Here is a 17616-nt window from a genome sequence, read left to right as displayed (position 1 = left end):
GTGCTCTACAGCTCTGATGTCCAGGATCAGAGTTGTCAACAGATGCCATGCCCCCGTCCATTCAGTGCACAGACCAAGGTGTCACTCTGTGATCAGATGAGAGGCGGGTGGGTGACCAACATGCATGCACGTGTTGGTGGGCGGGAGCGCGCAACACATGCAGACGTGTTGTGGGGGGAGCTAACACTCTGGCCTGCCACATGTGCACTCAGCAACGCCGCAGTCGTGGGGGCACTTAGACAAATTTCACATCCAGCTCGACAGTGATTGCCTGCTGACTGTTTTCGCGATGATAGTACGAATGGCCACACATTTTCTAAGTGCCAAATGAGCGGTGTTAGATGTTCGTGTATGTCAGCCAGAATTTGGTCGACACCTGCCGCGAGAGGGTTCGATGGGCAAGCCAAAGGTCTGTCTGGCAGATCTGCCATCTGTTTTTCATGGTTTGTAACATCCACCAGCTAACTGGATGATTTTCTTTTGTCTCTATCACCCCAGGTTCCACAAGCCAAAACTGCACAGAAACTGATGATGTTCAGCCACAAGAAATTATGTAAACATCCAACAATAATAAAAAAAGCTTTCAATGTTCACCCAAGACATCAAGGGTATGTTTTAACTGATGACACACAAACTTGTGGCAAATTAAAGGTAAAACCAATATAAAGGGCCTGATTTACTAAAGATTTTCATGCGTTAAAAATGTGTGCCAACAGCTTATCACTCATAAAAAGCTTGCATACTGATTTACTAACAGTGTACACTCAGGACTGTATCTTGCAAATGCACAAAATAGCTCGTATTGGCAATTTAGCGTCTTTGCCTTCATGAATATACAATTTGGGGTTTGTCCACCCGAGTGCACAAAACAGTGGGAGGGCACATGCAAATCAGTGAGCTTTGCACATGCGTCATGTGTCTGTATTTTGTATGTTTGAAACCTTGTTGTGCTTGATAGGCTGCTGTTCCAGCAGCAAAGAGGCCACCAACTCCCGTGAACATAAAAAAATAAATAATAATTCATTGTAAAGGTTGGGCATATCTAAAGAGCTAATGGTTTACTTCATGTATGGTTCTTTAAAAATATATGTCTCCATGCTTAACAGGTGCACCATAGTTTTGTGCTATTCTGCACTGAGCACAATGTACATTTTGGTGCGACTCATGATCATCACTGATGTGCAGTGGTTGGCACAGCTAACCAAAAAGTTAGCTTTGATAACAGCTAATCAACTAACTGAAAGGTTATCTTTTATAAAGCTAAACCAATAAACCACCCAAACATTTATCAGACGCTACAGCTAACCGATAACTTTCAGTATTGTCTCCTGTACACTTGCAACAACTACTAACAAGCTGATTTTGAGTTTTAACACCACAATCGCTTCTGGTAGCATCAAAAGCAACTATAGACCCAAACAATAAGTCAGCACTTATGTCTTTGTGCGTCCTGCCCACTGCTGGAAGCTCCCGTTTGCTGCATAGCTTGCAGTAGTGAAGCAGTTGAGAGAAGCTAAGCTCAACTCTACACACAAAAAATACATCATTATTCCTTAACAGAACATAGCAGTGTCGCCGTGAAGTAGAGGTCTTCGAAAATAAAGCAGTTTTGACTTGTGCTTTTGATTTAAAAAAAATAATAATCCAGATAGAATAACTCAATTAATGTCAATTCTGTCATTTGGACAAAGTTAAAATATCACATATATCTTGTAATTTTAAATAATGCACTAATTCTGAAGTTTTGTAACAAACACAGACAGATGCCAAAGGGATTATGGGTAAATGAGCTTCCGCTAACACTGACTGGTTGACTCATTCATTCTATGTAAAAACCAACATGTTAATGTGACGTGATGTGTGTTGGTATTTACATATAAATGTGCTTTTGCAAAATATGGCATTTTATTCATATGTATAAAAAAAGCCATTTGCAAAAGCCAAAAGTCAAGCTGTGATTTCTGTCTGATATAACCAGAGTCAAAATGCATAGAACACTGCCATCTACTGGCGCCCAGACGCCCACACCCTTACCCATAATCCTTTGTGTACCAGTTTTTTTTCCATGTGCCAGAGTTGCTGCGATTTAAACAACAGAATCCACAACAACAATTGTAAATGAACATTATACAACCAAAATGTACATTTTTATTTCTTTAGCTGCTGTAAGAGGCTGCAACAACTCTCAGGCACACAAAGGATTATGGGATATCTCAATACTTAGGGCAAATACTGACATGAACACTACTGGCCAGTAGATGGCAGCAGAGACCGTGAAAACTTGCCAAAACAAATATTCCAAATAATCTGTGTGTTACGTTTAATCTGCATGGATTTAATAAATGCACACCGAATATCAGACATCTTATATATATATATATATACATATATTACTCTGGAACAAGATGATAAACAGTGTTGTAGGACAATAAGCAGGACATTATAAAGCAAACAGGAATCGATTGCAACTCACAGTGATTCCAACTGAAAATAATGGAGAAGCAACCTGACCTTCTTCTGGCATTTTTACATAAAACAAACACAGTAACAACGTCTATAAACCCAGAGCATATATTCACGAGAGTTTTAGGCACAATATACAAAGAGCTTAATGCTGTTGTCCGTGTCGCGCCTAATCAGAGCATCTCAAATGCATTTCCTCTGTCGTAAATGTACTGAGATTACCCATAATGCACCTGGACACAGCATGTCCACACTAAAACCCTTCAAAATTAGTGCAATACTTTTAAACAAAAACATATATCTGATATTTTCACTTTATAAAACTTCAGACGTGATGTTAATTTAAATAACTTGCCCAAAATTAGTTTGGTTAAAATTTTAACCATTAGTTAAAACTGTATGCCTCTCAATGACTTGGGTGATATTGCCAGCGTATCAGTATGGGTTCAAAAGAAATGAGCTTTTTTCTTTTCTGTGACCAGTTCTCTTTTACCTGCAGAGGATAGAGCAGTTTCTTCTGGAACCAGCTCTTCTCTGTTTGGAGAGGATAGAACTGCACCTCTACTACTAAATATTTAACATGAAGGTACCCAACCTATTTTAGACTTCAATCAATCAATCAATCAATCAATTTTTTTTATATAGCGCCAAATCACAACAAACAGTTGCCCCAAGGCGCTTTATATTGTAAGGCAAGGCCATACAATAATTATGTAAAACCCCAACGGTCAAAACGACCCCCTGTGAGCAAGCACTTGGCTACAGTGGGAAGGAAAAACTCCCTTTTAACAGGAAGAAACCTCCAGCAGAACCAGGCTCAGAGAGGGGCAGTCTTCTGCTGGGACTGGTTGGGGCTGAGGGAGTTCACCACGCCTGCAAAAATATGCTAGTGGTCTACAATTATCGGACCAAAACGTATCGGAAGATAATTGGTCTGATGATGGTTTTCAAAGTTATCTGAAAAGCTAATGATGTTTTCACTTCATAAAACTTCAGAAGTGATGTTAATTTAAATAACATGTCTGAAATTAGCTTGGTTAAAATTTTAACCATAAGTTAAAACTCTATGCCTCTGGATGACTTGGGTGATATTGCCGGTGAGTTAGTATGGTGTCAAGAGCAATTATCTTGTGACTAGCTCTTCTCTGATTGCAGAGGATAGAGCGGTTTCTCCTGAAACCAGCTATCCTCTGTTTACAGAGAATAGAGCTGTTTATCTGCTACAAAACATTTAACAGGCAACCATTAGAATCTTTGATATCAGACTTAACAAAGGTTTTAACTGTTTCAGATTTATTCACTTCACCTGCAAAAACATGTTAGCAATCTAAAAGTTATCGGAAGATAATTGATCCGATGATGGTTTTCAAAGTTATTTGAAAAGCCGATAATGAAAACATTAACTTTGATAATTAGTGGTTAGCAGAATTGTGCCCACCACTGCTGATGTGTCATGCTTTGCACAGGAAATATACAGACACACATATCAGTCTGTTTTTGATTGTCCACACAGTTGTCTCTGTGCATTCAACTAGCAGGATGCTGCATAGTTATTCACCAATTTGCTTAAATGACATGAATGGAAGAATAATTAAATGTCAGCAATAGGAGATTTTTTTTTTTTTTTATTGCCAGCACGTGAGCATATTCAGTTATGTGATAAATTTTGTGCATAACGAAGCACACGGCGCAAAACTGCAGGTGGCTGATTGACATTAATTTCGCATTTAAGGCTCTTATTACATGCAAAATCCTCATTTACTAACTGTTGTCTATAGTACATTACCACCTACTAAGAACTGTGCAGTTAGTCTGAGTAAATCACACACAAAACTGTTTCTACACCCAGTGTTGCACTCGTTATCTGGATCTGCACTGTCAGTGTGCTGCAATCATCTGACAGGCACGTCTCTATGCTGTGTGAACTCAGACATGGCTGTCTGGCCCCGATGTGATCATGTCTGTACATTGATATCAGCATTTTATGCAAGTGTGCCCCCCCCCTCCCCCCCGCATGCCACATGTGTTGGGGAAGTAGGGGGGCACGAAACACACGTACACCATGTGTTTCAGGGGGAGGGGGTGGGCGCGACACACGTGCGATACACACGCACGCCACATGTGTTGCTTTTTGCAACGCCACAGTAATGGGGGCACTTAGACAAATTTCACATCCAGCTCGAAAGTGATCATCTGCTCACTGTTTTCATGCTAACAGCGTGAATGGCCACACTTTATCTAAGTGCCACGTGAGCGGTGTTGGATGTTCGTGTGTGTCACCTGGAATTTGGGCGACACCTGCCGTGAGATGGACCGAATGGGCTCTCACAGGGCACACTCTGTCTTTTGGCCACTGGTGTGCATGAATAATTGTAGCGACAGGTGTACGAGGTGTTGGAGGCAGCTACAATTTTTCACGAATGCCATGCAGTTCCTCCTTCATGTGCTAGTCGGCTTCAATCGTGTTATGTGTGAAGTGGCCCTTATTTAAGACAGTTGAAGTTTTGACCCGGTCATTAAATAGATCGTTTGGTGCCTCCTGACTGTAACTAACCATTACATACATGTAACAGATTTTGTCCATTTTATGCATATTTCAAATATAACGGGCAAAATTCGCTGGCCCACCTGAATCCATTATATGCAAGTTTTACTGTACTATTATTTTACTGGGGGGGAAAAATGCAAAATACATCTCTTTTAAAGGATTTGGGTCCATCCTAAATTACATAATTATTCAATTTCTGAAGTTATCAAAAACTGTAAAAATAGATAATTTTGTTCATAATGACTCAAAATGGTACAGTCAAAGATTTAAGCCCTGATGTGTGAACTGTGTTAAAACAATTCCAGTATTTCATTTTCTCCTTTCTCCACTTCACTGTAATCCTTTCACCTTTTTTATCTTCCCTTTCTCACATTTGCGTCCATCTGGAAGGCAGTACAACAACTTTTGTCCCTGTCTCCTCTAGAGCCAAACCTGGCATCCTGGCAGCAGCTGCAGAATTGACAGCAGGGTGCTGATAGGATAAAGCCCAAGGACATGTCACAGCTGTATTACCGGCGGACCGACAGCTCGTCATACCGGGATCGCATCCCGCTCAGAATTGTACGGGCCGAGTCAGAGCTGTCGCCCTTGGAGAAGGCCTACCTCGGAGCTGTAGAGAAAGGGGACTATGCTAGTGTCAAACAGGCTCTGCAGGTGTGTATGGATGGATGGATGGATGGATGGATGGATGGATGGATGGATGGATGGATGGATGGATGGATGGATGGATGGATGGATGGATGGATGGATGGATGGATGGATGGATGGATGGATGGACGGACAGTTGGACAACTTGATTAGTACATAGACATATCATGAGCCACAAGTTAGGCTTTTATCTCCTTTAGTAGTGGGCCACTTAAACACTTTTAAGCAAAAGAAATGTTATTGTTTAATACTGAGATGTATAAATTGCTAATTGATACGTTTCTTTATTGGAATAAAGAAAATATATTGATATTTCTAGGAATCTGAATGTTTGCACAATTCAATTCAGATTTTTTTTTAATCAAAATTCTTGTGTGCCTATGCAGATCAGCAATAACTATATAGATGAAGATAACATAAAGCACATCAAGCAGATCATGAAAAAACATCTACTCCATCTATTCCTTTTCTATCCTATTTAAATGTTAAACTCAATGAAAATAGAGTGACTGTAGTTGCCTTTGTTCCACATTAACCATCTGTTTCACTTTAGAAAGGAACATCGTGTCAGTCGTCAGAGTGCTGTTGGCACTTTTGAATATTTAGTGTCACTCATGCTCCCAAACCTGACTTGTTAAAACATTAGCAATCAAGTGTCTGAGTGTTCTATTCACCTCTGTGACAATTCCACATTTTGATATGTTACAGCCTTATTGCAAAATGCAGTAAATTCATTTTTTGTCTCAAAATTGTACTTACACACCCCATAAGGACAACATGAGAAAAGTTTAAATATATATATATATATATTTGAAAAAACAACTATGAAATCATGTTTACATAAGTATTCACACCCTTTGCTCAATACTTTGTTGATGCACCTTTGACAGCAATTACAGCCTCAAGTCTTCTTGAATATGATGCCATAAGCTTGGTGCACCTATCTTTGGGCAGTTTTGTCCATCCCTCTTTACAGCACCTCTCAAGCTCCATCAGGTTGGATGGGGAGCGTCGGTGCACAGCGATTTTCAGATCCCTCCAGAGATGTTCAATCAGATTCAGGTCTGGGCTCTGGCTGGACCACTCAAGAACATTCACAGAGTTGTCTTGAAGCTACTCCTTTGATATCTTGGCTTTGAGCTTAGAGACATTGCCCTGTTGAAAGTTAAACTGTCACCCAAGTCTGAGGTCAAGAGCACTCTGGAGCAGTTTTCAATTTCAATTTATTTAAATTTATTTCATTTATATAGTGCCAAATCACAACAAAGTTGCCTCAAGGCGCTTTACACAAGTAATGTCTAACCTTACCAACCCCCAGAGCAAGCACACAAGCAGGTTTTCATCCAGGATGCCTCTGTACATTTCTGCGTTCATCTTTCCCTCAATCCTGACTAGTCTCCCAGTTCCTGCTGTTGAAAAAAATCCCCACAGCATGATGATGCCACCACCATGCTTCACTGTAGGGATGGTGCCTGGTTTCCTCCAAACATGACACCTGGCATTCACACCAAAGAGTTCAATCTTTGTCTTGTCAGACCAGAGAATTTTATTTCTTATGGTCTGAGAGTCCTTCAGGTGCCTTTTGACAAACTCTAAGGTGGGCTGCCATGTGCCTTTTACTAAGGAGTGGCTTCCATCAGCCCACTATACCATACAGGCCTGATTAATGGATTGCTACAGAGATGGTTGTCCTTCTTGTAGGTTCCCTTCTCTCCACAGAGGAATGCTGGAGTGCTGACAGAGTGACCATCGGGTTCTTGGTCACCTCCTGGCTAAGTCCCTTCTACCGAGATCACTCAGTTTAGACAGGTGGACAGTTCTAGGCCGAGTCCTAGGAAGAGTTCTAGGAAGAATCCTGGTGGATCCCAACATCTTCCATTTATGGGTGATGGAGTCCACCGTGCTCATTAGGACCTTCAAAGCAGCAGAAATGTTTCTGTTCCCTTCCCCAGATTTGTGTCTCAAGACAATCCTGTCTCAGAGGTCTCCAGAAAATTCCTTTGACTTCATGCTTGGTTTGTGCTCTGACATGCACTGTCAACTATGGTACCTTATATGTAGACAGGTGTGTGTCTTTCCACATCATGTCCAATCAACTGAATTTACCCCAGCTGGACTCCAATTAAGCTGTAGAAACATCTCAAGGATGATCAGTGGAAACAGAATGCACCTGTAGTCAATTTAGCAGCTTCATGGCAAAGGCGGTGAATACTTACGTATGTGTGATTTTTATTAAATACATCTGCAAAAATAAATAAATAAAATAAAATAAAACTTTTTTCACATCGCCATTAGGGGATGTTGTGTGCAGAATTTTGAGGGAAAAAAACATTAATTTTGGAATATGGCAACATAACAAAATCTGGAATAAAGTGAAGCACTGTGCATACTTTCTGGATACACTGTATAATGATGAGCTGCACAATTAGTTGTAGCTTGTGCACTAAAAATCCATTTGCATCCTCTGATTTTTACAGCCTTGCTATAAAATGGCGTGTTGCACGATAAAGGACTGGAGTAAATTAAAAACATTCCAAATTACACAACGCTGGATTTAACACTACACATGTGGAGGACTTTATGAAAATGTCTGATAGACCAGAAAGTACACAACTTATTATTTTTGCTTCACTCCACATTAATACAGAATAAACATTGTAAGGAACTATTAGTCAAGTTCAAGTTTCACTTTAGTTATCCAAAAGACATGTAAAACAAAACCCCACCAGACGCCCACAAAAATTGTACACACATTTCCTTTTTAAGGATAAATAAGGTGAAACTTGAACTTAGTCAATGGTTTTGCTTTAAATTACTAACATCAATTACAACCTTATTTTGACAGGAGGCAGAAATCTACTTCAAAATCAACATCAACTGCATCGACCCCCTCGGTCGCACAGCGCTGCTGATCGCCATCGAGAATGAGAACTTGGAGATCATTGAACTCTTGCTGAGCTTTAATGTCTATGTTGGCGACGCTCTGCTGCATGCAATCCGCAAGGAAGTGGTGGGAGCTGTGGAGCTGTTATTAAATCACAAGAAGCCCAGCGGTGGAATGCAGGTATGAGGGAATTGTGGTTGTTGTTGGTTTTTAAATTAGGTCACTGTACTGAAGAATATGATGAGGATATGGCCGTGCAGAAAAGCAGTGAAATAATGCTATCAATTCACTTTGTAACTATGTGTACATGAAAGCTGCAATCATAAAAATACAGCCAGATCAGTAAACTTGTTCTAATGTATTACAATAACACTGCACCAGCCTCAGAAGTTACAGTCAGATCCATAAATAGACAGTGACACAATTTTTTGCATTTTTGCTTCTGTACCCACCACAATGGATTTAAAATAATACAGTCAAGATGTGATTGTAGGAGGAGGAACCCAGTATGCAGACAGTGAGGTAACGAGGGATGAATTACATCCAAGGTGATTTATTGATACTAAATAGTTCAGAGTACAGAAGTCACCAATGTCCCATAAATGTCCACAAATACAGTGAAGACAAAAAACAAAACAAAAAAAAAAAACAGGTGCAAACACAGAGTACTATCAAAACAGGATATGGACTCAACAGGACCATGGCAAGGTAACGGCAGAGAGCTGGTACGAAATGAGATCAGACCAAGGCGCAGGCAAGGCAATGACATAAACGATGCCAATGAACCAGCGAGTGCTGACAAACAGGGGAGTGCAAAAATAACAAAGGGTGAATTGTCAACAGGTGTGCAGAAACCAGACAAAAGCTCAGTATAAATTATAAACGACAGGAATCACAGACAACAGAAAGATGACAACCCAAATATATCGACAGGAATCACATACAACAGTATGTGTATGTATGTATATATATATATATATATATATGTGTGTGTGTGTACAACCAAAAACCATGGCCAAACGGGCCGCTAGCCAGAACCGCCACAGTTTCATCTTCAATCCAAGTACTTTAACAAAAATATCACATTAACCATTTACATCAATTCATATACACATTCCCTCTACTTTCAGTAGCCATAAGAACAAGGGCATAGTAAAAGTAAAGGATCACTTTTGCAGCCACTTTTCATTTAGATGTGTCAGGGGATGGACTCAAACATAAACAACTCATGAAGTGTATTCAACGTTGTTCATATCAGTTGTTAAAACTGTTGGGTATTTTCTCCTCCAAACATTTTTAAACCTTTAACAAGACAAACAGAGTCAAGAAACACCAGTGAGACAGAAAGTCAAATATTACGCGCGGAGTGCGGCCAGGCTGTACACCAAGGCTACACTAAAGTGTGGCCTGCTTTTCCGCTCTTTTTATTAAGAGACGCCCTCATCACATAAACAAGAAACTTGTCCTAAGGGTGGGGGTAATGACGCAAGACAAGTTTCTTCCCATAACATAAACGCATACGTCAAGTGCAGCTGTAAGGAAGAACACTTCAGGTCAGCACATCTCGTTCGTCTGTTGCAGTTATCAGCTGTTTTGCATCCGCCCGGAACACTAAGCATCACAATCAATCAAAATTCAACCTTCAGTTCTTTTACTCCCAGTCGTTAGCGGCTACGAAAACAAAGTTATGTTATAACAATAAGTACATCCAGTCCTTCATTCCCAGTTCAGATTGACCCCAGAGTGCTAAAACAAAATTGAATTCTCAGGATTGCATTAAGACAGGTGCAAAACAGCACATCTCCGTTCTCATGAGAAAGAAGACAAAGCTAAAACAAGGTTGAATAACACGTACGTTCTCAGGGTGAAGTGCAAAACAGCACAACACCGTTCTCATGAGAAAGAAGACAAATGTACAAACGTTTAACAGTGATAACATATATACAAAATCTTTAACATTCCCCTCCTGTTTATCGCCTGTTAAACATACAGTAGGCATCACTCAGCTTAGCACTTCTTTTTGAGATTTTCACTAAGAGGTTCATCATGGTATGTTTTCTCTATAGGCTTACACCCCAGAGGTGATGTCATCATTGTCACCATCATCGGTGTCTGGGTCATCATACTTCCATTGGTCTGGGTACAGGTCAGGAGAGCCATCGTCCTCCTTGTCGTCATCTGTCCCCAGAAGTGGATATGATGCTGGACCCCCTCCTGGTCCTGGACTTATTGCTGTGGTTATCATTCTATTTACAAGGCCTCGGAGACATGGAATACAACAACATCCACACAATGTTAGAATTGCAGCAAATACTGCTATAGACACTAATAGTGAAGAAATCAAAGACCTCCATTTTCCCATCCCTTCCAGCCACCAATCCCAGCCTTCGGTGTTTACTCCACTGTGCTCTTTCATCTTCCTGTTCAACGTCCTCAGCCCGTCAATGGCTTGAGTGAGACTGCCGTCTGCAGCCGTGTTGTTGGGAATGAATGTGCAGCATTGTTCTCCGAACATGGCACAAACACCTCCTTTCTCTGCCAACAACATATCCAGAGCAATACGATTCTGGAAGGCCATAAGGGACGTGGCTTCTAACTGTGAATGGACAGCCTTAAATCCTTCCTCAGTCCAATTTCCTAATTTCTGTACATTGTAGTGGATGTAGTTTATTCTGTCCACGTTTTTATTAATTGAGCACCACCAACAGATGGAAGATTCGAATCCAGCTGCTATTTGATTAACCAGTTTATACTCGTCAGGCACTCCCCTGGGGACTCCTATTGCGTCAATATATGTTGGATTTCCCACTCCTTTCCAATCTCTTTTCACTCTATGTCTGGCTATGCCTTTCTGCCAATCTTCAGGAATAAGAGAGGCTGCATATGTCGTAACGTCTTCAGGGGTCATGGGTATGGCTTCAACTGGTAACAATAATGATATTAAGGCACAATAACCTGACACATTCCGTGGCAGTCTGTCAAAGATTCTGTTATCCCCACACCACCACCATACGTCACTCCTCCCGACAGGTTTGAATGTGGGAGTACTATGGACCACATTCTTACACCAGGCGGTGTGGTTTAAGCTACCCAAAGTCTTACTTGTCCCTGTCAAGTGTACACATGTATGGTTAGCATGCCCAACTTTGGTTGAGAATAAAGGTTTGATCTTAGTCAATTTGGTCACTGGATAGATCTTGTCCCACTTAAAACATTTGTTGTTTGCCGCAATGTATGTCTGTGTCATAGCAGTCAGTAGACAGTCTTTGGGTAATGCTGCCGGTATTACCTGTAATATAGGTCTGGGTCCCATACACACAACACAGTCCTTCTTTGCTGCTAGTCCTGCTTGCTCTGCCATTAAAAGCCAATTGTTATTTTGTCCACTAATTCCTGTAGTTACTAGGAACCAGTCATCTGCCTTCATGTCTTTTGTGCCTTGTACGGACACCCCCTTCGCTTGTATGGACACCCCCTTTGACGTACTTAAGTCGGTCAATATTGGTTGCTGTACTCTATCTGTTTCACAGAGGAAGAAATGGAAATACGGATCTTTCCCTTGTTTGTATACCCAAAGGAGGAACAACCAACAGTCTCCCTCTATATCAGGTGGGAATATGGTTCCTTTTTCTGTGGTATTCACCACTATAGACAGCTTATCATCTGTTTGATACATTTTGAGACTTTGACTCTGGTACTTAGCCCACTCGGTTTGTGCCCATCTTGGTGTCCATCTACTCCATTCATCGGCTACCAACGTTTCCCATCTCCTATCTTGTTGATCGTTGGTCATATACCATGAGAAACTATTTCCGTAATTAGTCCCTCTGTCACCATCCGGCATTCCATGGATAAGAGCACTATATGGTACAGAGATGATCACAGAAGTATTTCTAGGAATGCAGGCCTGTACACCAAATCGGTATGCATTATTCCCATCACAGCTATGTACTGTGGCATTGATTAGCGGACTGGGGTCTTTGTTACTTCTTTTTGGTCTCTGCAATCTGCGGATGTGATCCTTATTATCATGTCCCGTGCTCATGGCTTTTAATAATAATCCCAATTCAAAAAAGAAAAGTAGCATAACAAGGACTGTCCGTGGGGTCCAGAAACCCCCTTTCTTTTTATCTTTTTCTTTCGCCATTTCTGCACACTACAGCACACCTATGTTCAGAACAGTGGCTTCTTAATGTCTTCTGCTAGCTTTCGTGTCTAACCTGGATCTTAACACCAAGCTCACACACTATTACTAGTCTTGTCCTACTGTTCTTACTGTTTGTCTGTGTCTGCAGAAATGACTTTCTTACAGTGAGTTAAATGAATCCATGTACTTCTTTCCCCAATTTTCAAAGCTGTGGGTGTTGTGAGTAGTACTTGATAGGGCCCTTCCCATTTAGGTGAATGCCAGTGTTTTCTCTTGATGCTTCTTATCAACACCCAGTCTCCAGGTACCACTTTAGGGTCCTCCTGTGGAGAAATGGGATCATCAGTGTTTGGAACTCTCCCTCGTTGTCCTTCTAACATTTTTCTCATGTAATCCGCCAAATTGGCTTCCTCAGGTACATCCCAAATTTGTCCATAATATGGCAATCGATATTTTCTGCCAAACAATGTTTCATACGGTGTCAACCCCATGGTACTAGTTATGTTTATATACATTTTTACCAAATCTACACAATGTGTCCATGGTCTGCCTGTTTCCTCCATTGTCTTTCTAAGTCTGTTTTTTACTGTTCCATTCATCCTTTCCACTAATCCGGCGCTTTGTGGATGATAAGCACAATGATTTTTGAGATTAACCTGTAGTGCTTCTCCTACGTATTGCACTATTGCATTAACAAAATGCGCTCCGTTATCTGAATAGACTGTTTCTGGTATTCCAAATCGTGGGATGATGTCTTTGCATAATGCTTTAGCCACTGTAAGTGAATCTGCATGTTTTGTAGGGAACAATTCTACCCATTTTGAGAAGGCATCAATTATGACTAAACAAAATTCCTTCCCTTCATGTTTACTCAGCTGTATATAATCCATATGAATCACTTGAAAGGGATATTGTGGTGTTGGAAATTTACCTCTTTGGGGTCTCAAATTGCCTTGTGAGTTGTGTTTTGCACATATCATGCATGCTCTACAATGCTGTTTTGCATATGCATCGAACCCATAAAGACAAAAAATAGATTGCAATTGCGATATCATACCCCCTGATGAGACATGCGTCACGCCATGGCTCATAATAGCTGCCCATTTAAACATATTTTTTGGCAATATGGGTTTCTTTTGTGGTCATACGTACAAGTCATTTGCATACGTAGCGCCTTTAGCCATCCACATTTGTTTTTCTCTGTCTGTTGCCTGCTGTTGCATGTCAGCAAGCAGTGTACGACCTATATACAAATCTGGAGTTGTTTCCTGTATAACAAAAATAGAAGAAGCTGCTGCTGCCTCTTTTGCTACTCTGTCAGCAAAATCATTTCCTTTTGAAACACTGTCAGAGCCTTTAGTGTGAGCCGCACATTTGCATATAGCAATTTGTTGAGGCAACTTCACAGCTTGCAGTAGGGCAGTTAGGAGAGTGGCATGAGTCACTGGCTTTCCAGATGATGTCACCATTCCACGCTCCTCCCACAGTTTTGCAAACACATGCACTGTGCTGAAAGCGTACTGGCTGTCTGTATAAATTGATACGGCCGTACCTTGAAACAGATAGCAAGCTGCAGTTAAAGCAACTAATTCAGCTGCTTGTGCTGAAAATGACGATGGCAATGAAGCAGAATCTAATACTTCTGAATTTGTGACGACAGCATATCCAGATTGTGTTTGTCCATAAGCATTTTTGGTGGAAGAACCATCCACATACACGATTGTACTGTTTGGGATGGGTGTGTCCCGGAGGTCTGGGCGTGCTTTTGTACAAACTGTTGCTACATCAAGACAATTGTGCGGCTCACCATCCTCAGGTAAAGGTATCAATGTGGAGGGATTCAATGTTGTACATCGCTCTATCGTAAGGTGTGGTTGTGATAATAGCAAGGACATGCACGAAAGATGTCTTTCTGTGTGGTTGATTCCTTTCACCTCCCCGTAGGAAGCGGAATCACTTGCCTCTGCTTCCACACGCACGGTTGTCACTAACGTTGTCCAAAGTATTACACACACACAGTTTTCACACAGTTATTTACACTTGCGCAAAACACTATTTACACATAGAAACACTCCTAATAATTGTACGCGCATTCTTATGTCAGGGGAGCTCACCCTCCTGTGAAATTTAACTAATGTCCTGCATTAGGGGACTCCGCCGTCCCTGCCAAATTTAACTACTTTTTACAGTGCACGTATTTCTACCCGGGATTTCCTTTACGTATTAAAACAGAGGAGTCCGTATCCTCCTTCCGGAATTTAACTACTTGCGTCCCTCGCAACCGTAGAGGAGTCCGCCCTCCTTACAGAGTTTAACTGCTTTGCATTAACAGACGATTCTGTATCATCGCTTACGGAGTTTAACTGTTTTATGTGATCACTTTTATCCCCTACCGGTACGCGTATATAAACAGAGGAGTCCGCACCCTCCTTACAGAGTTTAACTGTTTTGCATTAACAGACGATTCTGTATCATCGCTTGCGGAATTTAACTGTTTATGTGATCTGATCACCACTCACTCAGTACTATTTACAAAGAAATTCTACTCACTGACTCGACTTCCTGTCTGTCTTCTTCGGGAAAATCTCGTCAACCAGACGATGCCAACGGTGGCCGACAATTGCAGACACGATCAATCGATCGATCAGACCTTGGCCAAGGATTTACGTCTGGACTTGACGACCTCCGCTGGACACCTCCGGTGTTGTTGAGCTCCCGGACGAGCCCCCAGTCAATGTTGGGTATTTTCTCCTCCAAACATTTTTAAACCTTTAACAAGACAAACAGAGTCAAGAAACACCAGTGAGACAGAAAGTCAAATATTACGCGCGGAGTGCGGCCAGGCTGTACACCAAGGCTACACTAAAGTCTGGCCTGCTTTTCCGCTCTTTTTATTAAGAGACGCCCTCATCACATAAACAAGAAACTTGTCCTAAGGGTGGGGGTAATGACGCAAGACAAGTTTCTTCCCATAACATAAACGCATACGTCAAGTGCAGCTGTAAGGAAGAACACTTCAGGTCAGCACATCTCGTTCGTCTGTTGCAGTTATCAGCTGTTTTGCATCCGCCCGGAACACTAAGCATCACAATCAATCAAAATTCAACCTTCAGTTCTTTTACTCCCAGTCGTTAGCGGCTACGAAAACAAAGTTATGTTATAACAATAAGTACATCCAGTCCTTCATTCCCAGTTCAGATTGACCCCAGAGTGCTAAAACAAAATTGAATTCTCAGGATTGCATTAAGACAGGTGCAAAACAGCACATCTCCGTTCTCATGAGAAAGAAGACAAAGCTAAAACAAGGTTGAATAACACGTACGTTCTCAGGGTGAAGTGCAAAACAGCACAACACCGTTCTCATGAGAAAGAAGACAAATGTACAAACGTTTAACAGTGATAACATATATACAAAATCTTTAACAAAAACATACAAAATCTGTCTGGAATAGACAGTTTTGAAAATGTGAGTGATGGTGCAGAAAGGGCTGAGTGAAGGAAGCCACCAAGATACTTATGACAGCTCTAATGGATTTTTAGGGATCTGTGAGTGGAGAAAAATTGTGCAGAGTTCAAGTATTTGCTATTGCACCATTAGTAACAGCTTCATAGCAGAGTGGTACAGAAAAAAGATTTTAATGGAAGAAAACAGACCTGGGACCTTCTGGAAACCTAGCTGAAATTTCATGTTTTCTGTTAAGGGCAATCTTTCAGTCTTCCATTGTACCCTAAAGCTCCATAACTAGTGTTGCATAAGACTAAAGTTGTACAATGCAGTTTCTCCACTCACATCCACAGGTGCCTATAGCTCCTTCAAAGGTGTCTGGGTGTCTAGGTGGCTTCCCTCACTTGTCTCTTTCATGTACTGTAATCCATCCTCTGATCCATCTAAAGAAAACTGGTTGTAAAACTATATATAAACAATATCAGCAGTGTTTTGTTCAGCCCCTTGAATTACAGCTGAAAATCTACACTACAAGTTCATTATTTCATTTAAAATCCATAGCGATGGCACACACAGGTAAAAATACAAATACTGTTTCACTGCCCAACTATTTATGGGTCTGATTGTAACTTCTCAGTTTGTTTGTATTCAGGTATAGTAAAAGTTCCCTTTAATAATCTATTATTATCACCACCAATATTGTAATTGTAAAATTGTAAAAATACACGATAACAATATTATGCAATTTTAAGGATTAAAACATGTTTGATTACATTTATTGCTCTAGTACACGTGTCTGGTTCATAACGATGTATTTATTTTTCAGTAATTTTTTTCAAAAATGTCTATGGTATGGTTTAATTGTCACAGATGAATAGCAGCCCAGTCTCACATTTTTTTGTTTGTTTGGTTTTTTTTGTGCTCCCGTGACAAAATGAATCAAATTTTCATGACGAAGCTTTTTTAACTCACTATTCCTAACCCTAGTCCCACCCCCAACCCTAACCTTAACCATAACCTAAACATACTCCTTCCCCCCCACCCTAACCATAACCACCCCCCCGCTTCACTTTTAATTTTGTGCAGCCATCACGGAATGAGTGAAAATGAATTTGTGCTGCTGTGATGAAAATGAGGCGCTTTTCATCACAATATCACGAACCAATAGATTAATGTATATTTTGTGCTGCTGAAGCACGACTTGCCATGAGACCAGGTTGTGAATAGAACATTCTGACACTTGATTGCTAATGTTTTAACAAGTCAGGTTTGGGAGCATGAGCTGGTGTTGTGCATTCCCTCATCCCCCATACCATGGAACCACCACAGTTCCCAGGTGTCAACCACCCAGGCAGACAGTCCAATCCCCACCTCTCTCAAGTAACCCTCTATCTGCGGCAGCCAGGTGTGTCACGGGCATCCTCTTGGTCTTCTCCACCCACTGGGGTTCTCAACACTGAGGCACCATGCCGCCGCAGTTG

General features: G+C 41.1%; 1 protein-coding gene across 2 annotated transcripts in view; it reads left to right on the top strand.

Annotated features, from left to right (window-relative positions):
- Nucleotides 1-17616, top strand: part of LOC117517304 (short transient receptor potential channel 4-like) — a 147170-nt gene that overhangs the window by 21034 nt on the left and 108520 nt on the right. For both annotated transcript variants that reach the window (XM_034178285.1, XM_034178284.1), the window contains 2 exons: nucleotides 5436-5665; nucleotides 8505-8723. In XM_034178285.1, the coding sequence (XP_034034176.1) occupies nucleotides 5507-5665; nucleotides 8505-8723 (378 nt within the window). In that variant the 5' untranslated portion in view covers nucleotides 5436-5506. The remainder of the gene's footprint in view (nucleotides 1-5435; nucleotides 5666-8504; nucleotides 8724-17616) is intronic.

Source organism: Thalassophryne amazonica, chromosome 9 (genome assembly GCF_902500255.1).
Source record: "Thalassophryne amazonica chromosome 9, fThaAma1.1, whole genome shotgun sequence".
NCBI lineage: Eukaryota > Metazoa > Chordata > Actinopteri > Batrachoidiformes > Batrachoididae > Thalassophryne > Thalassophryne amazonica.
The sequence above is the reverse complement of the archived record's forward strand: the minus strand, read 5'-3'. Positions and strand labels throughout refer to the sequence as shown.